The sequence below is a fragment of the Pristiophorus japonicus genome, chromosome 5, assembly GCF_044704955.1.
Source record: "Pristiophorus japonicus isolate sPriJap1 chromosome 5, sPriJap1.hap1, whole genome shotgun sequence".
Classification (NCBI taxonomy): domain Eukaryota; kingdom Metazoa; phylum Chordata; class Chondrichthyes; family Pristiophoridae; genus Pristiophorus; species Pristiophorus japonicus.
Window position 1 is genome coordinate 201,300,887 of NC_091981.1, and position 26,842 is coordinate 201,327,728.

Sequence of the window (26,842 nt, forward strand, 5' to 3'; positions counted from 1 at the left end):
CATTCTAAGTTAGTTTGGAGTAAGTTTTCACTGCCTAAACTTGCAAAACAGGCATAAGTGGCTGGACACGCCCCCTTTTGAAAAGAAAAACTGTTCTAAAATGAAACTATTCTAACTCACTAGAATTGGAGCAAACTAAATGCCGAGAATTGCAATTTCTAAGATATTCCATTCTAAACTAGTTGCTCCAAAAAAAATAGGAGCAACTCGAGCCGAAACTTGAGTCCATAATATTTAAAATTACAAAAGAATAGAAAAAGGTACATTGAAGTACAGTTTCCAGTAGTTGATGGGTCAACAACAAGATGCCATAGATACAAGATGAAATGCAAGACATTTAGAACAGAGGCAGGAAAATTTCTTCACAGAGAATTCTGAGGCTGTGAAATTCATTCCTTAAATTAGTGGTGGCGAGAGAAACTATGCTAACATTCAATATTAGATTGGTTAAGTGGATGAAGGAAGTGGAATGGAAGGGATATGGGAAAAGAGTAGGTAAATCTGACTGAAGTTATTTGCTCACGAGGAGGGTAAATGTACCCAGACCTGGTTGGACCGAATGACTTGTTTCTGTGTTGCATTGATTAATTATATATAAAAATGACATCAGTAAGGAAGTGACAATACTGTAAAACAGTGTACAAGTTAGGTTTTAATGTAGACTTTTGCAACCAGTAAACCTGGGTCAGTAACTCTTTTTCTACACCTATTAGATTTCTACTGTGTGTCCAAATAGATTTTCAAGTTCTAGCAATTGGATGCTATCGTGATTCCATTACAAAGTACTAAATAATGAATTTTGATGGCAGTTTCTTGAAGAACTCTCAACCCCTTTGCTGTCAGACTGCTTGTCCGACATCCAATCTTGAATGAGCTCCAATTTCCTCCAGTTAAACATGACGAAGAACAAAGAGGTCATCTTTGGCTCCTGCCACAAACTCCTTTCCACTGAATCCATCCTCCTCCCTGGCTACAGTCTCAGGGTAAACCAGATTATTTGCAACTTTGATACCCTATTTGACCCCAAGCTGAGCTTCTGACCCCAGTCTCTCGAAGACTGTGTATTTCCATCTCCAAACATCGCCACTTCCGCTGCTGAAATACCATTGTTACCTCCAGACTTCATTATTCCTGCAGTATGCTCTGTAACCTTCAGCTCATTAAAACTCTGCTCCCCGTTTCTTGTCCTGCTCACCCATCACGCCTGTTCTTACTGACCTACATTGACGCTCCCAATTTAATATTTTCATTCTCATGTTTAAATCTTTTCATTACCTTGCCCCTCCCTATTTCTGAAATCTCTTCCAGCCCTCCACTGCCTGGGTCCACACTTGGATTCCTTCCTTATACACCTTTGCCTCTCTACCTCCCTCACCCCCTTTAAGACCCTCCTTAAAAACCACTCTTTGACCAAGCATTTCTCCTTTGTCGCAGCATCCAATTTTGTCTGATTATATATCTGTAAAGTGCCTTTGGAGGTTTTCTAAGTTAATGTCACATTCATTAGAAGTACCTATTGAAGAATCTAATATTTGGTTTTCAGAAGGACCATTTTCAGTTTAAACTAGGGGTGGCTTCACTAGACATCAGTTCAAATAAAAATGCTCACCACTGCTCCTACCCTCATCTACCTAACCAGGAACTGGTGGAAGAAATCTGTAAAATGGGAGTGAGAGAGAATAGTCCAATATGCAACACTTAAAATGAAATCATGGTTGTGTGTGCAGGCTTAAGATATTTCAGTTATTGCTGTAATGAAATTAATTTTATGATGATACAATGAAAATAAACATCTAGATTATGCATGATAGATGATTACTTTTCATCTTACCTTGCAAGCTCTGTGGAGATACTTTTTGTCGTGGGTTAACTTATATAGTGAAAGGAAAGAATACCCATTTCCTGCAGTTCCATGGCAGATTCCATAACCCTTCCGCAGCAGCCCTCGCTGCCAGATAACATCACTACACTCTACTGCATCCCTCAGGTATTTTTCTTCTTTAAAAGTCTGTTTACAAAAAAATAGGAAAACTGTTAGTTATATTAATTTGTTTTAAATTTTATTATGTAGCTCATATAGTGAAGGACAAATAGTTGATGCTATAGCTTTCAATAAAATTTTGCTTTTGAAGACTTGCGTTCATTTACCTTAAACTGTATCTCCACATCTTGCACTGCATTTACAACGATACTAGATGTCACATTCATTAGAAGAATCCAACATTACTGTTCCTTCACTTCAGAAAACCATTCACTTTAAACTCCGGGTGGATTCACCACACATCAGATACAAAACAAATGCTCATCGCTAATCCCCTTATCTACCTTGTCCACTGTACAGCAACTGGCTGAAGAAATGTGTAATATTGGGAGTGAAAGTGAGTGAATACTGCAATATGCAACATCTACAATAACACCACAATTGTGCGGGCTCAGGATATTTCAGCCATCTCCAGCGGAGGAAGGATGGAGGAAAATGTACTGCGAATTACTTTATGCTAGATTCTCAAATAGCATTCAACTGTTAGCTTGCTCGAGAAATCGTCACCAGCTTCCTCTTCACTTGCCCTTCTAACTGTTTTGTGTGAATGTGAGTGAGGAAAAAATATGTAGTTACGGTGGAAAAGCATCTTTAGATAACAAATAATAAACACAAAATGTAAACTTTCCAAGTGGCCTTCAAATACTAACCTTGTAAGACTGTATCAACATGTGTATAACACCAGGAGCACCATGGCACCAATGGACCAGTCTGTCAGTTTCATTGCTCAAGGATGAAGGGTAATTTCCAGACCTGAACTTTTTATGTCGCACATAGTCCACACTGGGTTTTACTAGTTCCATCAGAGTCTCCTGTTCCAACTTTGAACCTGGCTGGAACAGAAATAAGTTTCAAAAAAATCTAGCAAATGGCATTCAAAAATCACTAGAATAGAGTACAATTTTAGTATAATAGAGGATAGGTGAAGCTATCTATAAACATCAGAACACTAAGGAGCAAGAGTGCTGTATTCATGCTGGGAGTTTGTTTTTGGTAGAGGGTGGTGAGAAAAATGGAAAATATTTGAAGCAGAGCAAGATAGAAGGCTTTAGGGAGAATGCAAGGCAGTGGGATTAGCTTTGGATTGCGCTCGCAAAGAATCAGCACAGGCATGGAGTCAGTTTTAACTTAACCTGCCCAGCAGAAAATTGATGGCAGCAGGTCAACTACTCATTTTGCAACTTGTCTAATTAAATTAGGCGGGGTGTAAAATAGGTGGCTGACCCACTGCCATCAGTTTCTCTACAGACGAGTTGAGTTAAAATCAATCCTGAAGGGACAAATAGCCTCCGACTCTGTTGTAAACTAGTCTATGCACTTATTACAGTTTCACATAATTCAACATGAAGCAAAAGGAAAATATCATGTTTCGAAATGTTGGGAAACCATAACATTACTAACAGCTTATCCATTCGCTTAAAGGCAGCGACTCATACTGGATACATTTTGATGGACATTGTCAGCTCTTCAGTAACTCACTTTAGAAGCCATATTTTACATGCAAATTTAAGCATGATATGCAAAAGTGAGGAGCATCGAACCAAACCCAATCCTCTCTTCACCAGATGCCCATACACATGGTTTTTTACAGCAATGTGTCCTTGGACACATCAGGAATAGGAACCCTGGATGATTGTCCCTTTTTGTTTAGGGATGTGAAGACGTGTAGTGTCCAATGCTTTCCATAGTGATATCAGTTAACTTTGTTTAGACAGCAGGCAGACTGTGTAGCTCAGCATTCTGCAGTACGTTTCCCTATTAACATTGTCATTTTGAAGGAGATGAGGTATTTAATGGCGAGAGCCAAAGATAGTAACTTACATCGTGTAGATCATAAGCAATATTTTGCAGATGGAAAAGGAAATGAATAACAGATAAAAAGCAAGAAAATTGCAAACGCTATACATCTGAAACAAGAATATAAAATTGCAGAAACACTCAACAGGTCCGTCAATATATGTGGAAAGAGTAGATTTTTAAAAAATGTATACGTTCATGGGATTTCGGCATCGCTAGCATTTATTATCCATCCTTAATTGCCCTTTTCTGTTTTAATTACAGTAATCTTGGCAAAACTTCCTATTTTTAAAATCTGAAAAGAGAAAAGCCTGAAAAAAGTATTCTTTTTTTAAAATTCAGCAATTGAATTATGTTGTAGGCTCTACAATAAAAAGTTAAACTACATTTTCACTTTACAGTTACTGATGGACCTGCTGTATATTTCCAGCATTTGCAATTTTAAAATTTCTACAATGTACACAAGAATACATCTTAACTGCTGGATCTTCGTAGATTTGTAATATTTAATTCTAGGGAGAATCCCTCCTTCTTCCCTCTATATTCAAGTGGTATGCTCAAAGAATTAAAAGAAATGGCACATCTCTATGACTAAATAGGTTACATTTGGTGGTAGTTGAAGGGTATGTGCCTCAGTAACCAGAGGGCACATTTGCAGTCAGCAGCAAACAAACGTGCTCACCGTTCACTACACTTGCAATGAGATTTGCGGTAATGGAAGGCCGAAACAGCACGGCGCCATTTACGGGAATTCTGGGACCCGTGTGAGCAGGGAAAGCAACGGTGTGTTTTCTCAACCAGTTTGAAGAATCCTTACTGAGACAGCAGAAGCTAAACCAGGAAGTGAAAGTTAGAATATTTAATTCAATGCCAAATTATGCACAGAAAGCAGAATAAAGGAGGAAATAAAAATGGGAGAGATATAAGACACTGGAAGTAAAGCAAAAAAAGTTTAAATTTTTTAAAATTTCCAACAATAATTAGAATCTGAAGAAATGAGACAACATCTTTAAAAGTAAATTTTCAGCACCAGAGAGGTTGTTGTGCAGTAATTAAGACCCATCATGCCATTAAAATTTCACTTACACTTGAATGGATATGCCCCAACTTTTTCTGGCATGTTTCATGTGTATCTAGTCGATTAAGTACATCAACCTCACACCCTTCATGTGTTTCAATGCCGAGTCTCTCGGAGAGATGTTAGCCTGAAGCTTGAGGAGGAGCAGGACAACTCGGACAGCAACTTCCCGATTTCTGAGTTTAACTGCGCATATGCAAATGGCTGAAGATGCTGTCTGATTTTATAACAGTGAGTGCTGATAGCCTCACTGTTATTTGTACCGCAAAATCCAAGCCAATATATTTGATGCATCACTAGTATAGAGTTGTTTTGACTCTCCAGTCAGTCACAATGTTGGTATCAAAGAAGTTCACTTTTTCTAAACAACACTATACCTCTTATGGTCGTACTTTCCTCAATCAATTATTATTGTGCACCTGTCTATTGAATTCGGTCAAGATAAATAGGACATAAATGTTACAGGTCTAAGTAGAGTTCATCCCCTTTGGGTTAGGTTTTAAGACAGTAAATTGAAATCAATCTAATAAAGTTTACATTTAGAAGCCAACCTGCATTAGCATGTAGTAGATCCCTGCTAGACCATGGGCTGCTCCAACATACTGTTTTCTGTGCCATTGGTACAGAAGTGGACAGCGTTCAGCTTTGCGTTCTTCCTTGGAAAGATTTTTGCCAGATTCGATAATGGCATTAACCACCTGTTTGCCAAAATTGGAGTGGGGAGGGGCGGGGGAAGAAAGAGAGAAAAAAAAAAAGAGGGGTAAATGGAAAAAAGCCTGTGGTTAAAAAATCTAAAATCAGTATAAAAATGTGTGTCAAACTCTATTATAAATGATTTGATAAAGTGCAGTCTTACTCCCAAGTTTAATAGTATTATGCTTTGAAAATCAATTCAAACATACATTTGAACAAAAAAAGCAAATTCATGCATCATATGCTTCATTCATCAGTTCCTTTAAAGGAATGGTTGACAAAGGCCCAGGAAACAGTAACTACATTGAACACAATGTAATCAACATTCAAGACAGCACTTTGAAATTTGCACAATCTTGTGTCTAAGTTTGCAGATGACACCAAACTGGGTTCAGTGGCCAATGATACGAACCAATGTGTGATAATAAAAAGGGGTCTGGACAGGCAAGGCCAATGTGTAGAGAGATGGTCGATAATATCAGTTAGAAGTGAGAATATTGATTACATATTGGCCCAGAAATTCCTCGGGGGCTCTTCCCGCAGGCAATTGCCTCCTCGCTGGATATTTTTTACGAATCTACCTGGTGGTCTAGGAGATTTCCGATGGTGAGGCCTTTTCCTCCCGCGCAGCGAAGCGCTCTCTCATGCAGAAGGTCCCGACACAGAAGATACAATCGGGTGAGTATTTCATAGGTTCCCATTAATAGCACTGAGACTCATGTATCTACGAGTTCTCAGTGCTATTAATGAGAACAAAAGCAATCACACAAAATAATAAAAAACAGACCATTTAAAATTAATTTAAATTTAAGTTATTATGTCTTATAAAAATAAAATATTTTCCTGATTTTTAAAAGTTTTTTAAATTCATGGTTAAAATTAAACTTACCGTAGTGGGGAGGGTTTTTAAGAATAAAAATGTGTTTTTCTAACTTTATTTTAAAATGTGTGTGTATTTTTAAACACTTGCGCAAGATTTTTGAGGACATTTGCTGGGCAAGATATCCGTAAATACCGTAAATTTTGCCCTGCAAATGTCCTCCCTCCTGATCTGCAGATGATCTGTCAAGCTAGAAACTTGACAGATCGGAAAAGCCTGTTTTCAGCGCATGCGCATTGCATGCTGAAAACCGGCTTTTCTGATGCCTTCCCGGGGCTGTAGAAACTTTGTACGGACCCAGGACATCGGAATTCCAGCACAATAAAATGTTTACGGTAACAGAGCAGGAGAGAGATTTTGGTGGATCGATCATTAAACCACTGGTTCAGCATTCACAGGCAGTGAAGAAAGCAAACAAAATAATGAAAGGAATAGCTACGGGTATGACAGAGATCTAAGGAGGTGATGTTGAAGCTGTATTTGGCCATGGCAAATTAATACGGTGAGCATTTGAGGCATTGGCAATCATTACTAGGGGATCATTGACACTGGAAAGCTGCCAATAGAATAGGCCAATATGGTGTCTATATTCAAAAAGGGTGACAAAACAGACACAGGCAACTACAGACCCATTAGTTACTTCAATTTTATGTAAAATAATGAAATCGATTACCCGGAATAAACTTGAGAATTACTTATACGACCACCACCTAGTAAGTAGCAGTTAACATTGCTTTAGAAGGTGAAACACCTGCCTGATCAACCTCCTGAACTTCTTTTCAGTAACTGACAAGTCAAATGGACTGTGATAAACCCTATGACATTGAAAGTGAAATCTCGGCCTTGCTGGGTCTGTACAGACTGTCTACGGACCCAGCAATGCGCATGCGCTGAAAACCGGCTTTTCTGATCTGTCAAGGTTTCATTTGACAGATCGAATGCATCCCTGCAGTAAGGACATTCGGGCGAGTGATATTGGGCTATTTGCCCATCTCTTGCCCAGCAAACGTCCTTGAAATTTTTATGTCTGGTAGAAGCAAGCGCATAGCCTACTTTTACCAACGTAAGAGTTTTAAAACACATAAAAATTAAATTTAAGCACACAATTTGAGTAAAAACCTTATCCATCAAGGCAAGTTTATTTTAAACTCTATTAAAAAATACATTAAAAAAAATCCAAAAAATATTTTTTTCCTAAAACATTTAATTAACTTTAATTTCAATTAATTTTAAATATGTGAGTTTTTAAACATTTATTATGTTGTGTTTGGGTGTTTTAGGGGTTTATTCTCATTGATAGTTATAGGAACTCGTAAAATCGGAGTTCCCATTACTATCAATGAGAATAATGTACCGTGATTGGTTGTCCAGGCCCACGTGTCTCCAGCTTCTCCATCCGTACCTTGAAGACGGGGGTGCGCTGCAATGCGCGGGAAAAGGCGGCATCCGACCGGGATCGAAGGAGCCTCCGGGACCACCAGGTACTTTCGCAAAAAAAATTTGGGTCAGAGGCATTCGTCCGAAGGAAGCCTCTGACCAGAATTTCAGGGTCATTGTGTACTTAAGCCTTCCAAAAGGCATTTGATAAAGTTCAAAATGAAGGGCTGTTACACTCAAAGCTGTGGAGATTCAAGGCAAAACGTGAGAATGGATAAGAAATTGGCTGATGGGAAGAAAACAAGGGTAATTGGGTTGGGGGAAAACCTTGTCGTTGGGAACGCACCTATTTCTAATTTACATTAATGACTTGGAATCAGACACTCATTGCAAACTGTTCAAATGTGCAGAGATCGCCAAACTAGGAGGAACCGCAAGAAATGAAGTAGATCAGAAATTACAGAATGAGTTAAACAAAATATATAGGAGGGCAGAACAGGAGATGAAATTTAATGCAGACAAGTGTAGTGTATTTCACATAAAAAAGAAAAAATTGTGACATTGCTACATTACTCCATGAAGTTGAAAGAGATCTAGAAATCTTAATAAATTTGATGTTAAATATATACAAGCAATGCAGAATAGCAATCAACAAATAGAATCATAGAACGGTTACAGCACAGGAGGCGGCCACTGGGCCAGTCAAGCCCATGCCGGCTCTCTGCAAGAGCACTTCAGCGAGACCCACGCCCCACCCTTTCCCCTTAGTCCTGCTAATTTTTTTCCTTCATATACTTATTGAAAGATAAGATTGAGTCTGCTTCCACCAACCTTTCAGGCAGTACATTCCAGATCTTAACCACTTGGTAGGTAAAAAAGTTTTCTCTTACGTTGCCTTTGCTTCTTTTGCAAATCACCTTAAATCTGTGTTCTCTGGTTCTCAACCCTTCTGCCAATGGGAAGTTTCCCTCTATCTACTCTGTCCAGACACCTCACGACTTTGAACACCTCTATCAAATCTCCTCTCAAACTTCTCTTCTCCAAGAACAACCCCAGTTTATCAACTGAAGTCCCTCGTTCATGGAATCATTCTCGTAAATCTTTTCTGCACCTTCTCAAAGGCCTTAACATCCTTCCTAAAGTATGGTGCCAGAATTGGACACAGTATTCCAGTTGGGGCTGAACCAGTGTTTATACAGGTTCATCATAATTTCCACACTTTTATACTCTGTCGGCTAGAAATTTGGCAGGTTTGCGCCCATTTTTCGCCATGGCGAAGCGGAAAAAGTAATTTTTTTTTGGCGCGCAGAAAGTCGCACAAAATTTAGCGCCCAGGCGGAAAATTCGGCAGCAGTTTTGCGACAGCGCTAAAAATTACTGCCCGTCCACTTTTAAAAAAAACTGTTATGACAATCGGCGTACAACACTGCGCTATCGCCGGGGATGGAAAATTCACCGATATTGCCATTTTTACCGCCTGCCCAAAAACACACCTGAAAATATCGCCTTACCAGGTCGGATCCAGGGAGCACTTGCTGCTATCTTAAAAAAACGGAGCAGAAGTTCAGTGCATAAAAGGATTTGGAGGGAAGGCTGCGTTTTACACAGTGAGCTTTATAGTTTGTTTTTAAGGATATTTAAAGACATTTAAAAGAATTAGATCTATAATATTTCTGCCATTATTCCTGGCTGATTTTTTTATGCAGCATCAAGCTGGAAGGCAGATTATTCAAGAGCATTTTGAGCGTAATCGAAGAGCTCGCAGATGTATGGGGAGGCCATACCCCCCCCCCCCCCAAGTTTACAGGGAACGGCACTCATACCTGAGGCACAGTGCGTTCGAAGGCTGCGCTTCCGAAAAGAGGTGGTCACAGAGATATGCCAGCTCATAAAGGCAGACCGACAGCCTACCAGCGGCAGCAGGACTGCACTGCCAGTTGAGGTGAAGGCGACTGTGGCACTTGCCTTCTATGCCTCTGGCTACTTTCAGGTATCAGCAGGGGACATATGCTCCATCTCTCAGTGCGCTACACATTGCTGCATTCGCCAGGTGACTACTGCACTGTACGCATGCAGGATGGACTTTATAAAGTTCCCAATGATCAAGGAAGCACAGAATGAGGGCTATAGGTTTTGCACGAATTGCTGGCTTCCCCCAAGGTTCAGGCTGCCATTGACTGTACACACATCGCCCTGCGAGCACCGTTAGAGGATCAAGAGGTTTACCGAAACCGAAAGGGATTCCTCTCCCTGAACATACAGATTGTCTGCGAGCATACTCAGCGCATCATGGCAGTAAATGCCCAATTTCCAGGGAGCATCCATGATGCTTTCATCTTGCATGAGAGCAGTGTCTCACACCTGTTCGTGTGTCAGCCTCAAGGCCAGAGCTGGGTGCTGGGGGACAAAGGTTACGGCCTCGCCACCTGGCTCATGAACGCCCCCTCTCCGGAACCCTTAGATACAAGCCGAGCATTGCTATAATGACAGCCATATAGCCATCATCGAAAAGACAATTGGAATGCTCAAGCAAAGCTTCCGATGCCTGGACCACTCTGGAGGCTAGCTGCAATACTCCCCTCAGCAGGTCTCAGAATTCATTGTGGTATGCTGCATGCTACACAACTTAGCCATCATGAAGGGACAAGATTTGCCACTGGGGACTGCGGGACCACCTCAGGAGAGAGGGGAGGAGGAGGAGGGGCAAGGAGTCTGGCGATTAACCCATGCCACCACCCCCACTACCCACAGGGGAGGCCTCATGGAGCTTTCGCTACTGCAACTCATAGTGCATCGCTTTGTTTGAACAATGAACGGCACGTTTCACCGTTGCTTGCCCACTCTATCCCCCTCTTACTCTGCAAATGAGACACTACACAGGAATGATTACGGTGAACAAAAGAATTTATTAAACATACAGAACTTGAGTAAGATTTATTAAACATTGTAACTCGAGTAAGATTTAATAAACATTTCAAAACTGGAATAAAATGTCTTAAACACTATTGTGAATTTGGAAACTTTAAAAACTTTTATAAAATAACAATGAAACAACAACCCATGCACTGAACGTCTTATCTCCGGCACCTCCTCCCTCACCCTAACCCCCCCCCTCCCTCGTCTCATGACCTACCCAAGGTGGTATCAAGACGTCGTGCAGCAAGGCGGCCAGAGTCCTGCTGTATTGGGGGAAGAGACAATGGAGATGCCATGTGTGGATCCCCTGGAGAAGCTTGGGATATGGAAGGCCTGGCTTCTGAGTGGCAAGGCTCTTGCTCGGCCTCACCACACAGATGGTGTAGGTCTGGGTGGTGTGACACTGGGGACTGCCATGCCAAAGGTCGAGACCATCAATTGCACGTGGGTATTGACAGCCTTTGTGTTCTCACGGGTCACAGCGACAATCTGCGACATGCCTCCCCTCATGTCCGCAGATGGTGCCACAATGCTTGCAGGAAAAGCACCAAAGACCTCCAGGAGCTGTTGGCTGAGCTGGATGCTTTCCCTGGACAGTCCCACCATGTTCAGGTGTGCGCCTGCCTGTCTGTCAGCAGACCGGCTTTGCCAACTCACACTCCGGAGAGATGGCATATGCAATTCAACCCTGGAAGTGTGTTGCTGCATGCCACCTGTACCCGGGACCTTGGATGGGCGAAAGCCCAAAAATGTTTCTTCCTCAGAAGACTAGTGGTTGCAGCAAAAGGAGGTGGTGACTGCAATGGCCCCCCCACCCCCACCGGAATTGCTACATCAGTTTCCTTCTCCCGTGGAGGTTCCCCATCCTCGGCATCGCTCTCATCACTCTCCTCCATCCCCACATGATGAGCTGAGGTGGAGGCTTCCATTGCAGGATGTGGCGCCTCCTCATCTGGAAATAGAAAACAACAGACGAGTGGTTAGCAGCAAGGGAGGGGACAGGGTGACATGAGAAAAGTCACATAACACAGGCTCATTTGAAGGACCGGTGCTACTCCATTATGTGTGGCCCACAGACACTGCATCAAATTGCCCCAACCCGAGTCCAGACACTACATTACATTGTCCCAACGCAGCCTGGGGATTTTGCAGGACTTACCCTCAGTTTGAAACAGGGGCTCAGCACCCGCACGGGTAGTTGACCTCCTTGAGGCACTGATCAGAGCTGCCGCTCTCTCCTCGAGGTCAGTTAATGGCAGTGTCGGGGATGGACCACCGCCTGTGCACCACTGCTCCCAGCGGTTGTGTGACAACTTTCCCTGCAAAGATGACAATTGGAATAGTTACCAGAGGGCCCTTCTGCTCTTGTGGCGTACACAGATAGCCATCAAAGCACTTGTACCACACTGTGTGCATTTAATACAGTCCTCTATTTAATGGCCCTGGTAGTGGCATGTGGTTCATGAGGAAGACATCAAAGTGCAGAAACATCTTTTAAGATGTTAAAAAGCAGTCTTACTAACGTATAACAATCATTCGTGGTAAATAAGATGCAACACCAAGCTTACCTATACTAACAGGTGTCAGATTTACAATTTAAGTAATGAAGGAGTGCACGAATAAAAATATTACTTACTCTGACAACCCTGCAATGGTCATTGAACCTTTTCTGATACTGCATATGGTCCCTCTTGATATCATCCACTAAGGAAACCTCCTCGGCCACGTTGGTCCACAGATGCCTTAGCACAGCTCGAAGGGGTTTACTGGCACCCCTCCTATTAAAATCCCCCCATCTACTTTGCACAGCTACAATGAGGGCCGCATAACTGAACTTTTTGACTCTCTGCTTGCTGAAGTCCCCTTGCATCGTGGCTGCATGCTGTGAAAATAGCTGATTCAGCTCTGGATGTATTGCGCATGTGTGGGTGCACCCTGACAACTGATCAGAATTGCGGGAAGAAGGAAAAAAAAAATTGTGGAGAAAAATAAAATAGATTTATTACTTTTTTTTAAAATCGCAACAAAAGAATTTGCACATGCGCAGAAGGTCTGTTTTTTTTTCGATCGTAAATTTTGGCTCCGGTGCACAAATTCACTCATGCAAGGCCGGATTTATCGCTATCGCTGGTCACCGTTTGCCAAATTTTGCGATGTCCAGCGATAGCGGTACACAGGCGGTAAAAAGAAAATTCCGCCGTGATTATCGCCCAAAAACGGGAGAAATCGCTAAAACCTGAATTTCTAGCCCTGTATCTCTATTTTTGAAGCCAAGGATCCTTTAAGCCTTTTTAACTGCTTTCTCAACCTGTCCTGACACTTTCAATGATTTGTGCACATATACCCCCAGGTCTCTGTTCATGCACTCCCTTCAGGATTGTATCATTTAGTTTATATGTCTTCTCCTCATTCTTTCTACCAAAATGTATCACTACACACTTTTCTGCTTTAAATTTCATCCGCCCAATCCACCAGCCTGTCAATGTCCTCTTGAAGTCTATCACTATCCTCCGCACTGTTCACTATACTTCAAGTTTTGTGTCATCATCTGCAAGTTTTGAAATTGTGCCCTGTACACCCAGGCCCAAGTCATTAATATACATCAAGAAAAGCAGTGGTCCTAGTATTGACCTCTGGGGAACACCACTGTATACCTTCTTCCAGTCCGATAAACAACCATTCACCACTACTCTCCCGTTTCCTGACAATTTCGTATCCATTCTGCCACTGTGCCTTTTATTCCATGGGCTTCAACTTTGATGGCAAGCCTAGTATCAGATGCCTTTTAGAAGTCCATGTGCACCATATCAAATGCATCATCAACCTTCTCTGTTACTTCATCAAAAAACTCAATCAAGTTAGTTAAACATGATTTGCCTTTAACAAATCGTGCTGGCTTTCCTTAATTATTCCATACTTGTCTAAGTGACTTAATTTTGTTCCAGATTATAGTTTCTAAAAGCTTCCCCACTACCGAGGTTAAACTGATTGGCCTGTAGTTGCTAGGTTTATCTTTACACCCTTTTTTGAACAAGGGTGTAACATTTGCAATTTTCCTGTCTTCTGGCACTACTCCAGTATCCAAGGAAGATTGAAAGATTATGGCCAGTACCTCCGCACTTTACACCTTTACTTCCCTCAGCATCCTAGGATGTATCCCATCTGGTCCTGGTGACTTATCTACTTTAAGTACAGCCATCCTGTCTGGTACCTCATCAATTTTTATCCTGAGTATCTCAACTACCTCCTCTTTCACTTTGACTTTGGCAGCATCTTCTTCCTTGGTAACGACAGATGCAAATTCAATAGAACCTTGAACTATATACCCAAAACAGTAGAATACAAGAAAGAGTATTTAGCAATCAAGCTACAGTGCTCTGGTCAGGCCACACTTTGATTACTGTATGCAATACCAGTTGCTGAGAAACAAGGGTATATAGTTCAGTGCTGGAAATAGTGCAGAGAAGAGCCACAAGGCTTATCACATGTCAAAGGTCTGATTTATGAAGGAAGACTGAACAACCTGGAAAGGAAATGTCTGATAGGTAATCTTAGAGGTATACAATAGTTAAGGAAGTGGAAAAAGTAAATTTGGAAAACAATTAGATAAAGCAATGGGGCTCCTGCAAGGGCCTTTTTAAAGGATGAATTAAGATGGGCCACCAAATCGCCTTCCTCATGCACATGTATGTTACGATGAAGTCAAGGACTGAAAAGCGTGCAAGGTTGAGATCGAATTAATGGCATCTGTCAATTATTTACGTAGAGCAGGGAGGCATCATTACAAAAAGGTACATATTCAGGATCTTTTCTATAAAAACTGATTTCCAACAGCTTTCACAACTCTAACACCAAGTTACAATGCTGCACTTATGTTACAGCATTATCCTAGAATCAGCCCAAGACCACCAATAGCACTGTAATATAAACAAGGTGGCACTACTGTGTCCAACAGCAAATGGGTGCCACATGCCTTCATTCTGGTGTCCACAGGAAAGCAGAGCTCAGCACATGTTTTTCTTTCCTTAAATGTATTTTGACAAGAAAAAAAAAAGTAACACCTTTATCACATTCTCGGAGTGGATTATTTCTGTAGTCACGGTTACGAAAGAAAACACTACCACCTATAGCGCATAGCAAGATCTCACAAAGAGCATTCGACATGAATCGCCAGGACCCCGGGAGAACTCCCTGCTCCTCTTCAAATAGTGCCACAATAGCAGACAGGATTTCATCTCATTCGAAGGAAGCTTTACCAACAATGCAGCACTCCATCAGATCACTCAAATGTCTGCCTAGGTATATGCTCAAGTCCTTGAGTGAAGCTTGAACCCTGAATATTAGGAATTGAGCAAAGCTGATTCTTGTAAGAAATGTAAACACATGCAAAAACAATCGTGTAGTTAATGAATTTACAAATTAAACCTGTAAGCAAAAGGTAATTTTCTTACCTCCTGAATAACAGAATAAGGAACAGTCTCTTGCCCAATCTCTGCATTCACATATAGTAAAGCATACAAATATCCAGCTCGGCCATATAGTAGCTCATCGGAGATGTCAGAATCCAAGCTTACAACAGCTCTGTGCAGTTGTAACAATCTAACAGGAGCAAGAAAAATAATGATCAAAAAAAGTAAACAGTTATTCATCGGAATAAGTCCCTTGAGGGTTACTATAATAAAATATTAAATCATTCTTGACAGAAAGATATTCTAATGGCAACTTGAAATATGTGGTGGCCCGGTACCGGTGGGCCTGATGCTGTCTGTTGCGATTCTTCACCCCAGGAACTCCACTTCAGGCACCAGGAAAACGCACTTAGAGCGTTTTAACCTGAGCCCCACACGAGTAAGCTGACTAAGAACCTCCTCCAGGTTCTGAAGGTGCTCCAGGTTCTGACGGTGTCCCGACCTGTAACCAAGATATCGTCCTGGAAGACCACGGTACGCGGGACCGACTTCAGCAAGCTTTCCATGTTCCTCTGAAATATCGCCGCGGCTGATCGAATAACAAACGGGCATCTGTTGTAAATGAAGAGACCTTTTGTGCATGTTGATGCAGGTGAGGCTCTTCGATGATTCCTCCAGCTCCTGCGTTATGTAGGCCGAGGTCAAGTCCAGCTTCGTGAACGTTTTTCCTCCAGTCAGCGTCGCAAATAGGTCGTCTGCCTTTGATAGCGGGTATTGATCCTGCAGGGAGAAACGATTGATAATTACTTTGTAATCACCACAGATTCGGACGGTGCAGTCTTCCTTGAGGACTGGAACAATTGGACTGGCCCGCTCGTTGAATTCGATCAGCGAAATGATGCCCTCTCGTTGCAGCTGGTCCAGCTCAATCTCCACCCTCTCTCTCATATCATGTACAGTACCACTCTCGCCTTGTGATGGATGGATCGCGCCCCCGGAATCAAGTGGATCTGCACTTTTGCTCCTTGGAACTTCCTGATGCCCGGTTCCAACAACGAGGGGAACTTGCTTAGGACCTGGGCACATGAATTGTCATCGACGGACAGGAGCGCTCGGACGTCGTCCCAGTTCCAACGTATCTTTCCCAGCCAGCTCCTACCGAACAGCGTGGGCCATCGCGCGGTACTACCCGGAGTGGTAAATTGTGCACCGCTCCATCGTAGGAGACCTTTACGGTACCACTGCCCATTACGGGAATCAGTTCCTTTGTGTACGTTCTCAGTTTAGTAGGAATGGGAGTCAGGACTGGCCTTGAGACCTTGCTGCACCACAATTTATCGAAAGTCTTTTTGCTCATTATGGATTGGCTCATGCTCATGTCCAGCTCCATTGACACCAGGAGTCCATTTAATTCAACCTTCAGCACTATCGGGGGACACTGTGGTAAATGTGTGCACCCCAAATACCTCTGCCTCCTTAGTCTGAGGCTCTGGTTTGTCGTGATCCACCGTGGATCTGTCCTCTGCAACATGGTGGTTTGCAGGATTAGCAGGGTTTGTAGCTCGCCTGCACATATGTTGGAGGTGTCCTATTGTTCCACAGCCCTTGCAAATGTATCCTTTGAAGCGGCATGAATGGAAATTATGATCACCTCTGCAGCGCCAACAAGGTGTTAATGGCCTTGCATTCACCACCTTTGATGGTGGACTCAGACATCTGCGGACATGCAGCTGCAGGCATGGGAGTCCTGCTCTGTACGTTACGATTTGAAAATAACATTACTTTGTTCACAGTACTTGCAGCAGCATTCGTGCGCTGAGAGATTTGTTTGGTATGGTCACTGGTGACGATGAACGCCTAGGCTATCGCTATGGCCTTACTCAAGGTTGGGGTCTCTACAGTCAAAAGTTTAGAGCAGTATTACTTCATGGCCAATGCCAAGTACGAAAAAGTCCCTGAGCATGTGCTCCAAATTCGCAATGTCCTGCAAGGCACCTTAGCTCGGCGACGTAGCTCGCCACTTCCTGGCCTTCAGACCTCTTGTACGTGGCGAACCGGTACCTCGCCATCAGAATGCTTTCCTTTGGGTTTATATGCTCCCGGACCAGTGTGCACAAATCATCGTACGACTTCTCTGTGGGTTTCGCTGGATTGAGCAGATTTTTCATGAGGCCATATGTTGGTGCCCCGCAAACGGTGAGGAGGATCGCCCTTCGTTTGGCAGCGTTCGCTTCTCCTTCTAGCTCGTTGGCCACGAAGTATTGGTCAAGTCGCTCCACGAAGGTTTCCAAATCATCTCCCTCTGAAAATTTCTCCAGGATGCCTACGGTTCTCTGCATTGTTGCGGTGGGATTCGTCATCTGTATCTCGTCGTCAGTTGTTATGTCTTGAATAAAGAATCTGACCAGATACTGTAAGCTCAAAGTAATATGTGAACGTAGTCCTTTATTACAGGTCTCCAGAGTGCCTCTCCAGCCTGTGAGGCCTCCTTATGTACAGGTGCCCTCAAGGGATTCTGGGATCCCTCTGCTGGTTAAACAAGGTATTTACAGGTTTACATATATAATAAATTCGGTAACCATTTCTCCTCATCCAAAAGTGCATTTTTAAATTGCAACCGAGAAATATTTAGGAGAATTGGTTACCTTAATTTAATTAAATGGTAAATTTTTAATTTCAGATAAGCAGACTGGAGTATTTTTGAAATAAGTTATTGAACTTTTAAAACATATCAGAATCTATGTTCTTACTTTGTGACACATTCCTGTGATTCCGTTTCATTCTTCAGCTTGTGGTGTACTACAGCACCAACAGCTAATGGTCCTGCATCACCACACAGAAATGTGACTCTTCGACCATTTAGATTACGCAGAGTCCTCTTCACATGATCCAGAGATCGTTGGAGATGTACTTTCTCCTGTGTTACACGGAAACACTGCAGATAAAGAAGGGCAATCCCTAGTACCAAAAAAAAACATATGTTAACAATCTCCAATTTAAAAATGGTATATTGATTTTCCAACATATCAAATACTAAACCTTTGAAATCATCTCGCATCAGTAATAAGTCAATCCAGTAGGCAATGTCTTCCAAAATTAACAGGCTTCTAATCTGCAGGACTGGAACTAATATGGAAGAACTTTGACAGGACCTTTACAACCAAACAAGCGCCGGTTTCCTTTCTTTACGGATGCCAATAGATCGAACAGACCTTCTAGCATTTTCTGATTTTATTTCTTTCGATTGTCATCAAAATGATGGCATTTAAAATCCAGAATATCTAGCCAAATAGGCTCACTTACCTTGCTGTAATTGACTTTGAGATATTTTCAATATAAGCTGCTTTGCACTTTAAAGAAATAACTTTACCGGTTCTCAACTTAAAAACAAAATTCCGTCAAGGATGTGTTTTCTAAATTTTCAATAATTTGTCTTTTCAACATTAGAAACAGACAATAAGAGAGGGTCCAATGATAAAGTCAGAGGTCCCGCAGTGGGATAAATTTAACTTGTAGATAGGGTGGAGTCAGCTTAGAGCACTGACGAACTAATGTCCAGGTTTGGAGACAAATGTGAGTCCACGAGCTGTTTGAAGGGCAGAGCATCAGTGGGTTTTCTCGTCCTTTAGGACCCTCCTTAAAACCTACCGTTTTGACCAAGCTTTTAGTCACTCTTCCCAATATCTCCTTTGTCAGATTGTACTTCAGTGTAGCACCAAGGAATGTCTTTCTACATTAAAGGCGCTATATCAATGCAAGTTGTTATTATTATTATTCACTCACGCTTCCATTGAGGGGTGGTAAGGTCAATTCTGTGGCGGGAGCAGGACTTGCGCGCTGGGGGCTAAAATTCCCTGCCCAAGAAGGTTACCGCCCCCAAGATGGGAGCCTGTGCGGGGAGGCAGAGGGAAGATATGGGGAGACCCGGGGGAGGGTGGGGGAGAGGGGGAAAGAGTGGTGGAGGTGGGGGGGCGGAGAAACCCAGGGCGGGGGACAGGAGGGGCCACATTGCAGCGAAGGTCTGGGGAGGCGAAGTGTGTTGGAGGGGCGGGCCTGGGGGCTCTGCCTCGGTGCGGGGAGTGTTCAGAGTGGGGTGGACGGGTTGACTGCGCAGATGGCGGTTGGTGGATGTGGTGTGGTTGGCGGATGTGGTGTGGTTGGCGTCGCGGGGGGCATGGCTCCGGGGTGGCTGGGGGCTCGACATCCGGGGGTGTTCGGCATTTGGAAAGGATTCTGACGGGATGGGGCGGGGGGAGTGTTCCCAGTGTTGGGTGGGTCCGGAGCCGGGGGGTGGCACGCTCTTGGGATGGGGGGTGGGCTGTTTGGGGCTGGGATTGGGAGGGACTTCTTCGCTCGGGGAGTTGTTGGCCTGTGGCGTTCCCTGCCGCGGAGAGTTGTTGATGCCAGTTCATTGGATGTGTTCGGGAGGGAGTTGGATGTGGTCCTTGCGGCTGGGGGCTCGGGGGATGTGGAGGGTAGGTGCTGGGGTGGGTGATCAGCCATGATCTTGTTGAATGGCGGTGCAGGCTTGAAGGGCTACTCCTGCACCTATTTTCTATGTTTCTATATTTCTTTATTCTCATCATAACCATTATCTGATCAATGTCAGAGCAGCGGGAGGCATTCAAGGAGGAGATCCTGAGGGCACAGAGCATGTACGTTCCCTTAAAGAAAAAAGGTGAGGCTAACAAATCTAGAGCCCCCCGGATGTCAAAGGACATACAGGGTAAGATAAGGAAAAAAAGGGAAGGCTATGACAGATACCGAGAACTCAATACTGCAGAAACTCTAGAGTATAAAAATGCAGGGGTGCAATTAAAAAAATATATCAGGAAAGCAAAGAGAGAGCATGAAAGAATGTTGGCAAATAAAAATCAGGGGAACCCAAAGATGTTTTATAAATATATTAAGAGCAAGAGGATAACTAGAGAAAGAGTGGAGCCTATTAGAGACCATAATGGAAAATCGGTGTGGGGAGGCAGAAGACCTGGGTATGACTCTTAATGAATACTTTGCATCTCTTTTCACAAAAGAGAGAGGTGCGATGCAGACTTTGCAATGAGGAGTGTGAAATATTAGACGAGATAAACATAGTGTGAGAGGAAGTATTAAGGGGCTTAGCAGCTTTGAAAGTGGATAAATCCCCAGGCCCAGATGAAATGTATCCCAGGCTGTTGAAAAGCGAGAGGGGAAATAGCAAAGGTTCTGACCATCATTTTCCAATCCTGTCTGGTGCCAGAGGACTGGAATACTGCTAATGTTGTACCTTTGTTTAAAAAAGGGAGAAAGGGATAGACCAAATAATTACAGGCCAGTCAGCCTAACCTCGGTGGTGGGAAAGTTATTGTAAAAAATCCCAAGGACAGGGTAAATCTTCATTTAGAAAGACATGGATTAATCAAGGACAGTCAGCATGGATTTGTTAAGGGAAGGTCGTGTCTTACGAACTAGATTGAATTTTGAGAGGAGGTAACAAGGAGGGACGATGAGGGTAGTGCGTATAATGTAGTGTATATGGATTTTAGCAAAGCTTTTGATAAGGTCCCACGTGGCAGACCGATCACGAAAGTAATAGCCCATGAGATTCAGGGCAAAGTGGTAAGTTGGATCCAAAATTAGCTCAGAGGCAGGAAGCAAAGGATAATGGTTGATGGGTGTTTTTATTACTGGAAGGCTGTATCCAGTGGGATTCCGCAGCGCTCAGTGCTGGGTTCACTGCTTTTTGTGGTATATATCAATGACCGGACTTGAATGTTAGGGGTATGATTAAAAAGTTTGCAGATGACACTAAAATAGGCTGTGAGGTAGATAATGAAGAAGAAAGCTGCGGACTGCAGGATGATATCAATGTACTGGTCAGGTGGGCAGAACAGTAGCAAAAGGAATTCAATCCAGATAAGTGTGAGATAATGCATTTGGGGAGATCTAACAAGGCAAGGGAATACACATTAAATGGTATGACACTGAAAAGTGTAGAGAAACAAAGGGACCACAGATCTGTGGAGTGCAGGTCCACAAATCCCTTAAGGTAGCAGGCCAGGCAGATAAGGTGGTTAAGAAGGCATATGGAATACTTGCCTTTATTAGTCGAGGCATGGAATACAAGAGCAAGGAAGTTATGCATGAACTGTATAAAACACTGGTTAGGTTGCAGCTGGAGTATTGTGTGTAGTTCTGGTCACCACATTACAGGAAAGATGTGATTGCACTGGAAAGGGTGCAGAGGAGATTTACAAGAATGTTGCCTGGACTGGAGAATTTAGGTTATGAGGAAAGCTTGGAGATGCTGGATCTGTTTTCTTTGGAACAGGAGGCTAAGGGGAGACTTGATTGAGGTGTATAAAATTATGAGGGGCCTGGATAGAGTGGATAGGAAGGACTTGTTTCCCTTGACAGAGGGGTCAACAACCAGGGGGCATAGATTTAAAGTAATTGGGAGTAGGTTTAGAGGAGATACGAAGGGAAATTTCTTCACTCAGAGGGTGGTGGGGGTCTGGTAGTGCCATAATCTATAGGGTTGTTTTTTTGGCATATTGCCAGTTACGCCCATTTTTCTTGGCCCCAACTACTCCAAAAAACGGTAGCAAGTTCCCCCCGTTCTATTATTTTTTTAATTGGCACCGCGCAGCCTGTCCTGTAGCCTCTGGAGTGGGGGGCGGAGCCTAATGTCTGCGCCGAAAAAACAATGCCACCTCTTCTGCATATGCACAAAAAAGGTATTTTTGACGTGATTCCTATGGACGTGCATGCCCAGTACAGCTCCCAGTCTGCATTTGGCCATTTTTAATGAGCCTGTTGTGTGCGAGAACTATAATTCTCAGTTGAAAAATCGGATCAGCAGCAATACATGATGCAACGTGGCGCAAAGACCAAGAATTTCTTACAGGATGAAGTGGAAGCATTAGTTACTGAGGTAGAGGGCAGATGGCAGGAGCTGGACTCCAGTAGGCCACATAAAAGTTCCACCAAAAGAAATGAAGAAACGCTGGAACCAAGATTACTGTGCAATGGTGACCACCCAGAGGTCTGGAGCCCAGTGCAAGAAGTGGTGGCAGGACCTTGGTCAAGTAGTTAGTGCAAGTAATATTTTCATTTATTCAATGGAATTGCAATTGTAAATGTGACCAGCTGGATATATCCTACCCAGCAGAAAGACACCGCTCAAAAGTTGTATTTTCATCTATGCAGAGGATGGTGGCACACAACAAACTGGAAAGAACTCAAACAGGAGGAGGTCCGGCAAATCTGCACCCACTGACACCCTTGGAAGAGAGGATCGCTGCTTTGATGGGTCCTGCCTGGAGTAAAGCAACCATCACTGCACAAGCTGGGCCCACACTCAAGGGAGAGGGCAAGTCCTTCAAATTCCACAGTCTGGCTTTGCTGAGTGCAAGTAATGCGTGGGCTAGCCACGCTTCGGTTCATGCAATGTGCCATCATTCATAGTGGTCCTTCAAATCAGCATGCTGCCTGCGCTGTGTGAGCCTACTCATTGACATTCACCCTGCCTCCTCCTCTGCTGCTAACCATTTGTCTGTGTTCTGTTATATTTTAATAGAACTTGAGACCAACCCTGACGATGCAGATGAAGATTCACTCGTGGATGAGCCTGAAGGAGAACATTTTCCAATCCCACCTTCCAGACCAAGAGCATGGGGGTGAGGAGGAGGGGAGGGGATGGATGAAGGCCCCACTGTTGTACTCACTCTGGAGGAGGTGCAGGTGCTGCCCATCGAGGTGCCAGTCCTTTTCCTGAGTGGTTGGAGTCTTGGTGGGACATTCCATGGTTTCCCACCGTCCGAGGCTGGGGATTCCAGTGGGGTGCAGCGAGCCACACCCAGGGTGAGGAGGGGAAGGAGAGCTCGACAGTGCTCTCCTGAGGTGCAGGATCGAACAGATGTGGATCAGATGATGGCAATGAGTGCGAAGAACATTGACCTTACCCGATCACACCTGGACACCATCAATGGGGTGGGTGATGAGGTATCGGGACTGTCGGGAGAAGTAACAAACACACTCACGAGAAATGGGAACATTGTCCGGGAACACGAGGGAGAGAATGTCTCAGTCAGCCGAAACAATGTCTGTGCACATGAGGGAGGAAATGTCGCAGGTAGCTGTCAGTGAACATGAGGGGGGGAATGTTGCAGGTAGTTGGCACGCTGTCAGGGCACCTGAGGGAGGGAATGTTGGCGTTAGCTGCTGCAATAAGAGAACACGCCCAGACTCCGTACCCACTGACAGAATCAATTGCCATTCCAATTCCCAGAACAGCCTCTGAAGAGGCCCAATGCGGGCCTTCCACATTACCGCCTGCCCCTGCCCCTCCCCCCCCCCTTCCCATCCCATCAAGATGTGCATTACCCGAGATGTTCAAAAGAATGCTTGGTACTAAGTCGAGAAACGCTGCGCCACCGCCTGCGGGGAGGGGTGGAGTTACCAACACCAAACACAGCAGGGGGTCTTAAAATAAGGTGGAGGAGAGATGGGTACAGCCTTTCTTTGCTGCTGTTATTATTATTGTGGGTACTGTTCTCAAATTAAAAGTTTTTGTAAGTTATGTAAATTTACAAGTTTGTAAGTGATTAGAGTTTGTAAGTGATCTTAAGTGAAAACTTTGGAGTTTGATACAAGAATATTTTTATTAAAGTTAACAAATGTTTGTTAAACTTTTGAGTAAAATATATTTTACATTATAACTGAATCATTTACATTTGTTCCATTAACAACTTTTTGAAGTAAACAAGAATCATTTCCACAGCACAACATTACAGAACAGGTCCAAACAGTATAGATGGTGCATGTGGAATAGTTGCTGCTGAGCCTTTAGGCAGCAAAGCATTCACGGATGAACTGCTGGTGGAAGGCTCGAGCAATCATTAAAGGGGCTCCTCCGCCGCCCTCATCCGCCGTTATGCTCCGGATTCAGGTAGTTGCATGGCTTCCTCCTCCTCCTCGTCATCTGCATGTTCCTCCTCATCATCAGTCACTCTCACCTCAAGTGGGTCTTCTACTACCATCTGCTGCTCCCTCATGGTGGCTAAGTTATGCAGCATTCAGCACACAACAGTGAACTTACCGACAATTTCAGGGGAGTATTGCAAGTAGCCTCCGGAATAGTCCAGGCATCGGAAACACTGTTTCAAGATGCCAATGGTCCTCTCTATTATGCTGCGCATCGCGATGTGCGACATGTTGTATTCCCGGTCAGCTTCCATCCAGGTTATGCATAGGGGTGTCATGAGCCAGATAGCGAGGCCGTACCTTTTGACTCCCAGCAGCCAGCTTTGCCCTTCTGGCTGCTGCTGAAACATGCCAGATATAACGCACATGCGTAGGATGAAGTCATCATGGGTGCTCCCAGGGTATTTTGCATCAACTGATATGATGCAATGTATGTCATCAAACGCGAGCTGCACATTAGTGGGGTGGAAGCCTTTTCTGTTCCTGTACATCTCGGAATCTTCCGAAAGGTGCTCGCAAGGCAACATGGGTGCAATCAATGCAGCCCTGTACTTTTGAGAAGCCAGCAATCCTGGAGATTCCCACAGCCCTTTCACGCATTGCCTGGGCAGTCATGGGGAACTTTATGTAGTCATTCCTCCGGGCATATAGTGCAGCAGTCATCTGCCGAATGCAGATACGTGTTGCATGCTGAGAAATGGCACACACAGCCCCAGTTGTAGCCTGGAACAATCGAGATGCATAGAATGAAAGTGCAGCTGTAACCTTCACTTCAACGGACAATGCAGTCCTCCTGCTACTTCTAAGTTTCAGGTCGGCTTTTACTAACTCAGATTTCAATTACAACTTCTTTGCGGAAACACAGCCTTCTGACAGTCTGCATCACTCAGGTGCAGGTACGAATGCCTGTCTCGATATACCCGGTGTGGGTAAGGCCTCCTGCCCATCACCCTACGTGCTCTGAGGTTCCTCATTGGATGACGTCGAATCAATTGTCTCCTCCGCAGCACCATTATGCAGAAGGCTTGCACAAGATACGGCATCGTCAGTATTGCCCCCATAATTAAATTGTACCTTTGCAAGCAGCTCAAAACAGCAGGCAGGACAAGGTTCTTTGTTCTCTCTCCCCAAGGTCGGCGACCAAGTATGTACCACACCCAGGTCTGAGCAGGTACAATGATCGGGAACACCCCCCCACCCAGGCTTCATTTGATGCATAGTGTAGGCTTCTCATGCCTTCCCTCAGACTTCTACAGTCCCCCACCCACCCCCGCCGAGCTTCATTTGATGTGTGGTGTAGGCTTCTCATGCCTTCTGTTCGCCTTCGCAGCCCCCCACCCTCCTCAGGCTTCTTTTCAAGCCGAGCCCCGAGCCAGTGTCCGGGCGAGGGGCCGATTCTGCCCGCCGACGCCCCAGGGCCTGATAATCTGTATCCCAGAGTACTTAATCAGAAATAGTGGATTCATTGGTGGTCATTTTCCAACATTCTATAGAATCTGGATCAGTTCCTATGGGTTGGAGGGTAGCTAATGCAATCCCATTTTTAAAAAAAGGAGAGAGAGTGAAAACAGGGAATTATAGACCGGTTAGCCTGACATCAGTAGTGGGGAAAATGTTGGAATCAATTATTAAAGATGTAATAGCAGCGCATTTGGATCGGTCCAAGTTAGCATGGATTTATGAAAAGGAAATCATGCTTGACAAATCTTCTTGTTACATCCTCCAAAAATTCTACTAGAGTGGACAAGGTAGAACCAGTGGCTGTGGTGTATTTGGACTTTTGACAAGGTCCCACACAAGGGCTTAGTGTGCAAAATTAAAGCACATGTTATTGGGGGTTATGTATTGACGTGGTTGGCAGACAAGAAGCCAAGAGTAGGAATAAACGGGTCCTTTTCAGAATGGCAGGCAGTAGTAACTAGTGGGGTACCACAAGGTTCAGTGCTGGGACCCCAGCTATTTATAATATACATTGATGATTTGGATGAAGGAATTGAATGTAATATCTCCAAGTTTGCAGATGACACTCAGCTGGGTGGCAGTGTGAGCTGTGAGGAGGATGCTAAGAGGCTGCAGGGTGACTTGGACAGGTTAGGTGAATGGGCAAATGCATGGCAGATAAATGGAGATAAATGTGAGGTTATCCACTTTGGTGCCAAAAACAGGAAGACAGATTATCTGAATGGCGGCAGGTTAGGAAAAGGGGAGGTGCAACGAGACCTGGGTGTCATGGTACATCAGTCATTGAAAGTTGGTATGCAGGTACAGCAGGCGGTGAAGGCGGCAAATGGCACGTTGGCCTTCATAGCGAGAGGATTTGAGTATAGGAGCTGATCACTCCAACCTAGAGCTGAAACTCCGGTGGTAAGGAAACACGCTAGCTTTGTTGCGAAGACAAAGGGTCCCCACAGAGTAGTCGTGGCCGTGAGTATTACAGGAACAAAGGGAAACGTCCAAGACTGGCGAACATGAGAGGCAAGGAAGGGAATGTAAAATGTGGGCCGCCCAGATCGTTAATTAATTCCTATATGACCGATCAACAGGTCTTAATAAAGAAAATGCAAAAGGACGGTTGGGACGTATCCCAGACGTTAGAACAGCAGCGAAGTTGGATAGCTAAACAAAAGAAAGATAAAACTAAAAAAGCCGGAGTATTATTGGTGCACCAGTTAGCCGGACTAATTGAA

General features: G+C 43.9%; 1 protein-coding gene across 2 annotated transcripts in view; it reads right to left on the minus strand.

Moving 5' to 3' along the window:
• lancl2 (LanC lantibiotic synthetase component C-like 2 (bacterial)) overlaps positions 1 to 26,842 on the minus strand; it is a 76,131-nt gene that overhangs the window by 21,349 nt on the left and 27,940 nt on the right. The window contains exons 3-7 of one of the 2 annotated variants that reach the window (XM_070881224.1): positions 17,942 to 18,149; positions 15,234 to 15,381; positions 5,468 to 5,614; positions 2,692 to 2,874; positions 1,832 to 2,008 (exon numbers count right to left, since the gene is read on the minus strand). In XM_070881224.1, the coding sequence (XP_070737325.1) occupies positions 1,832 to 2,008; positions 2,692 to 2,874; positions 5,468 to 5,614; positions 15,234 to 15,381; positions 17,942 to 18,149 (863 nt within the window). Of the gene's footprint in view, positions 1 to 1,831; positions 2,009 to 2,691; positions 2,875 to 5,467; positions 5,615 to 10,983; positions 11,735 to 11,941; positions 12,102 to 15,233; positions 15,382 to 17,941; positions 18,150 to 26,842 lie in introns of those variants that run through there. The other variant, XM_070881225.1, reaches the window with a different exon arrangement.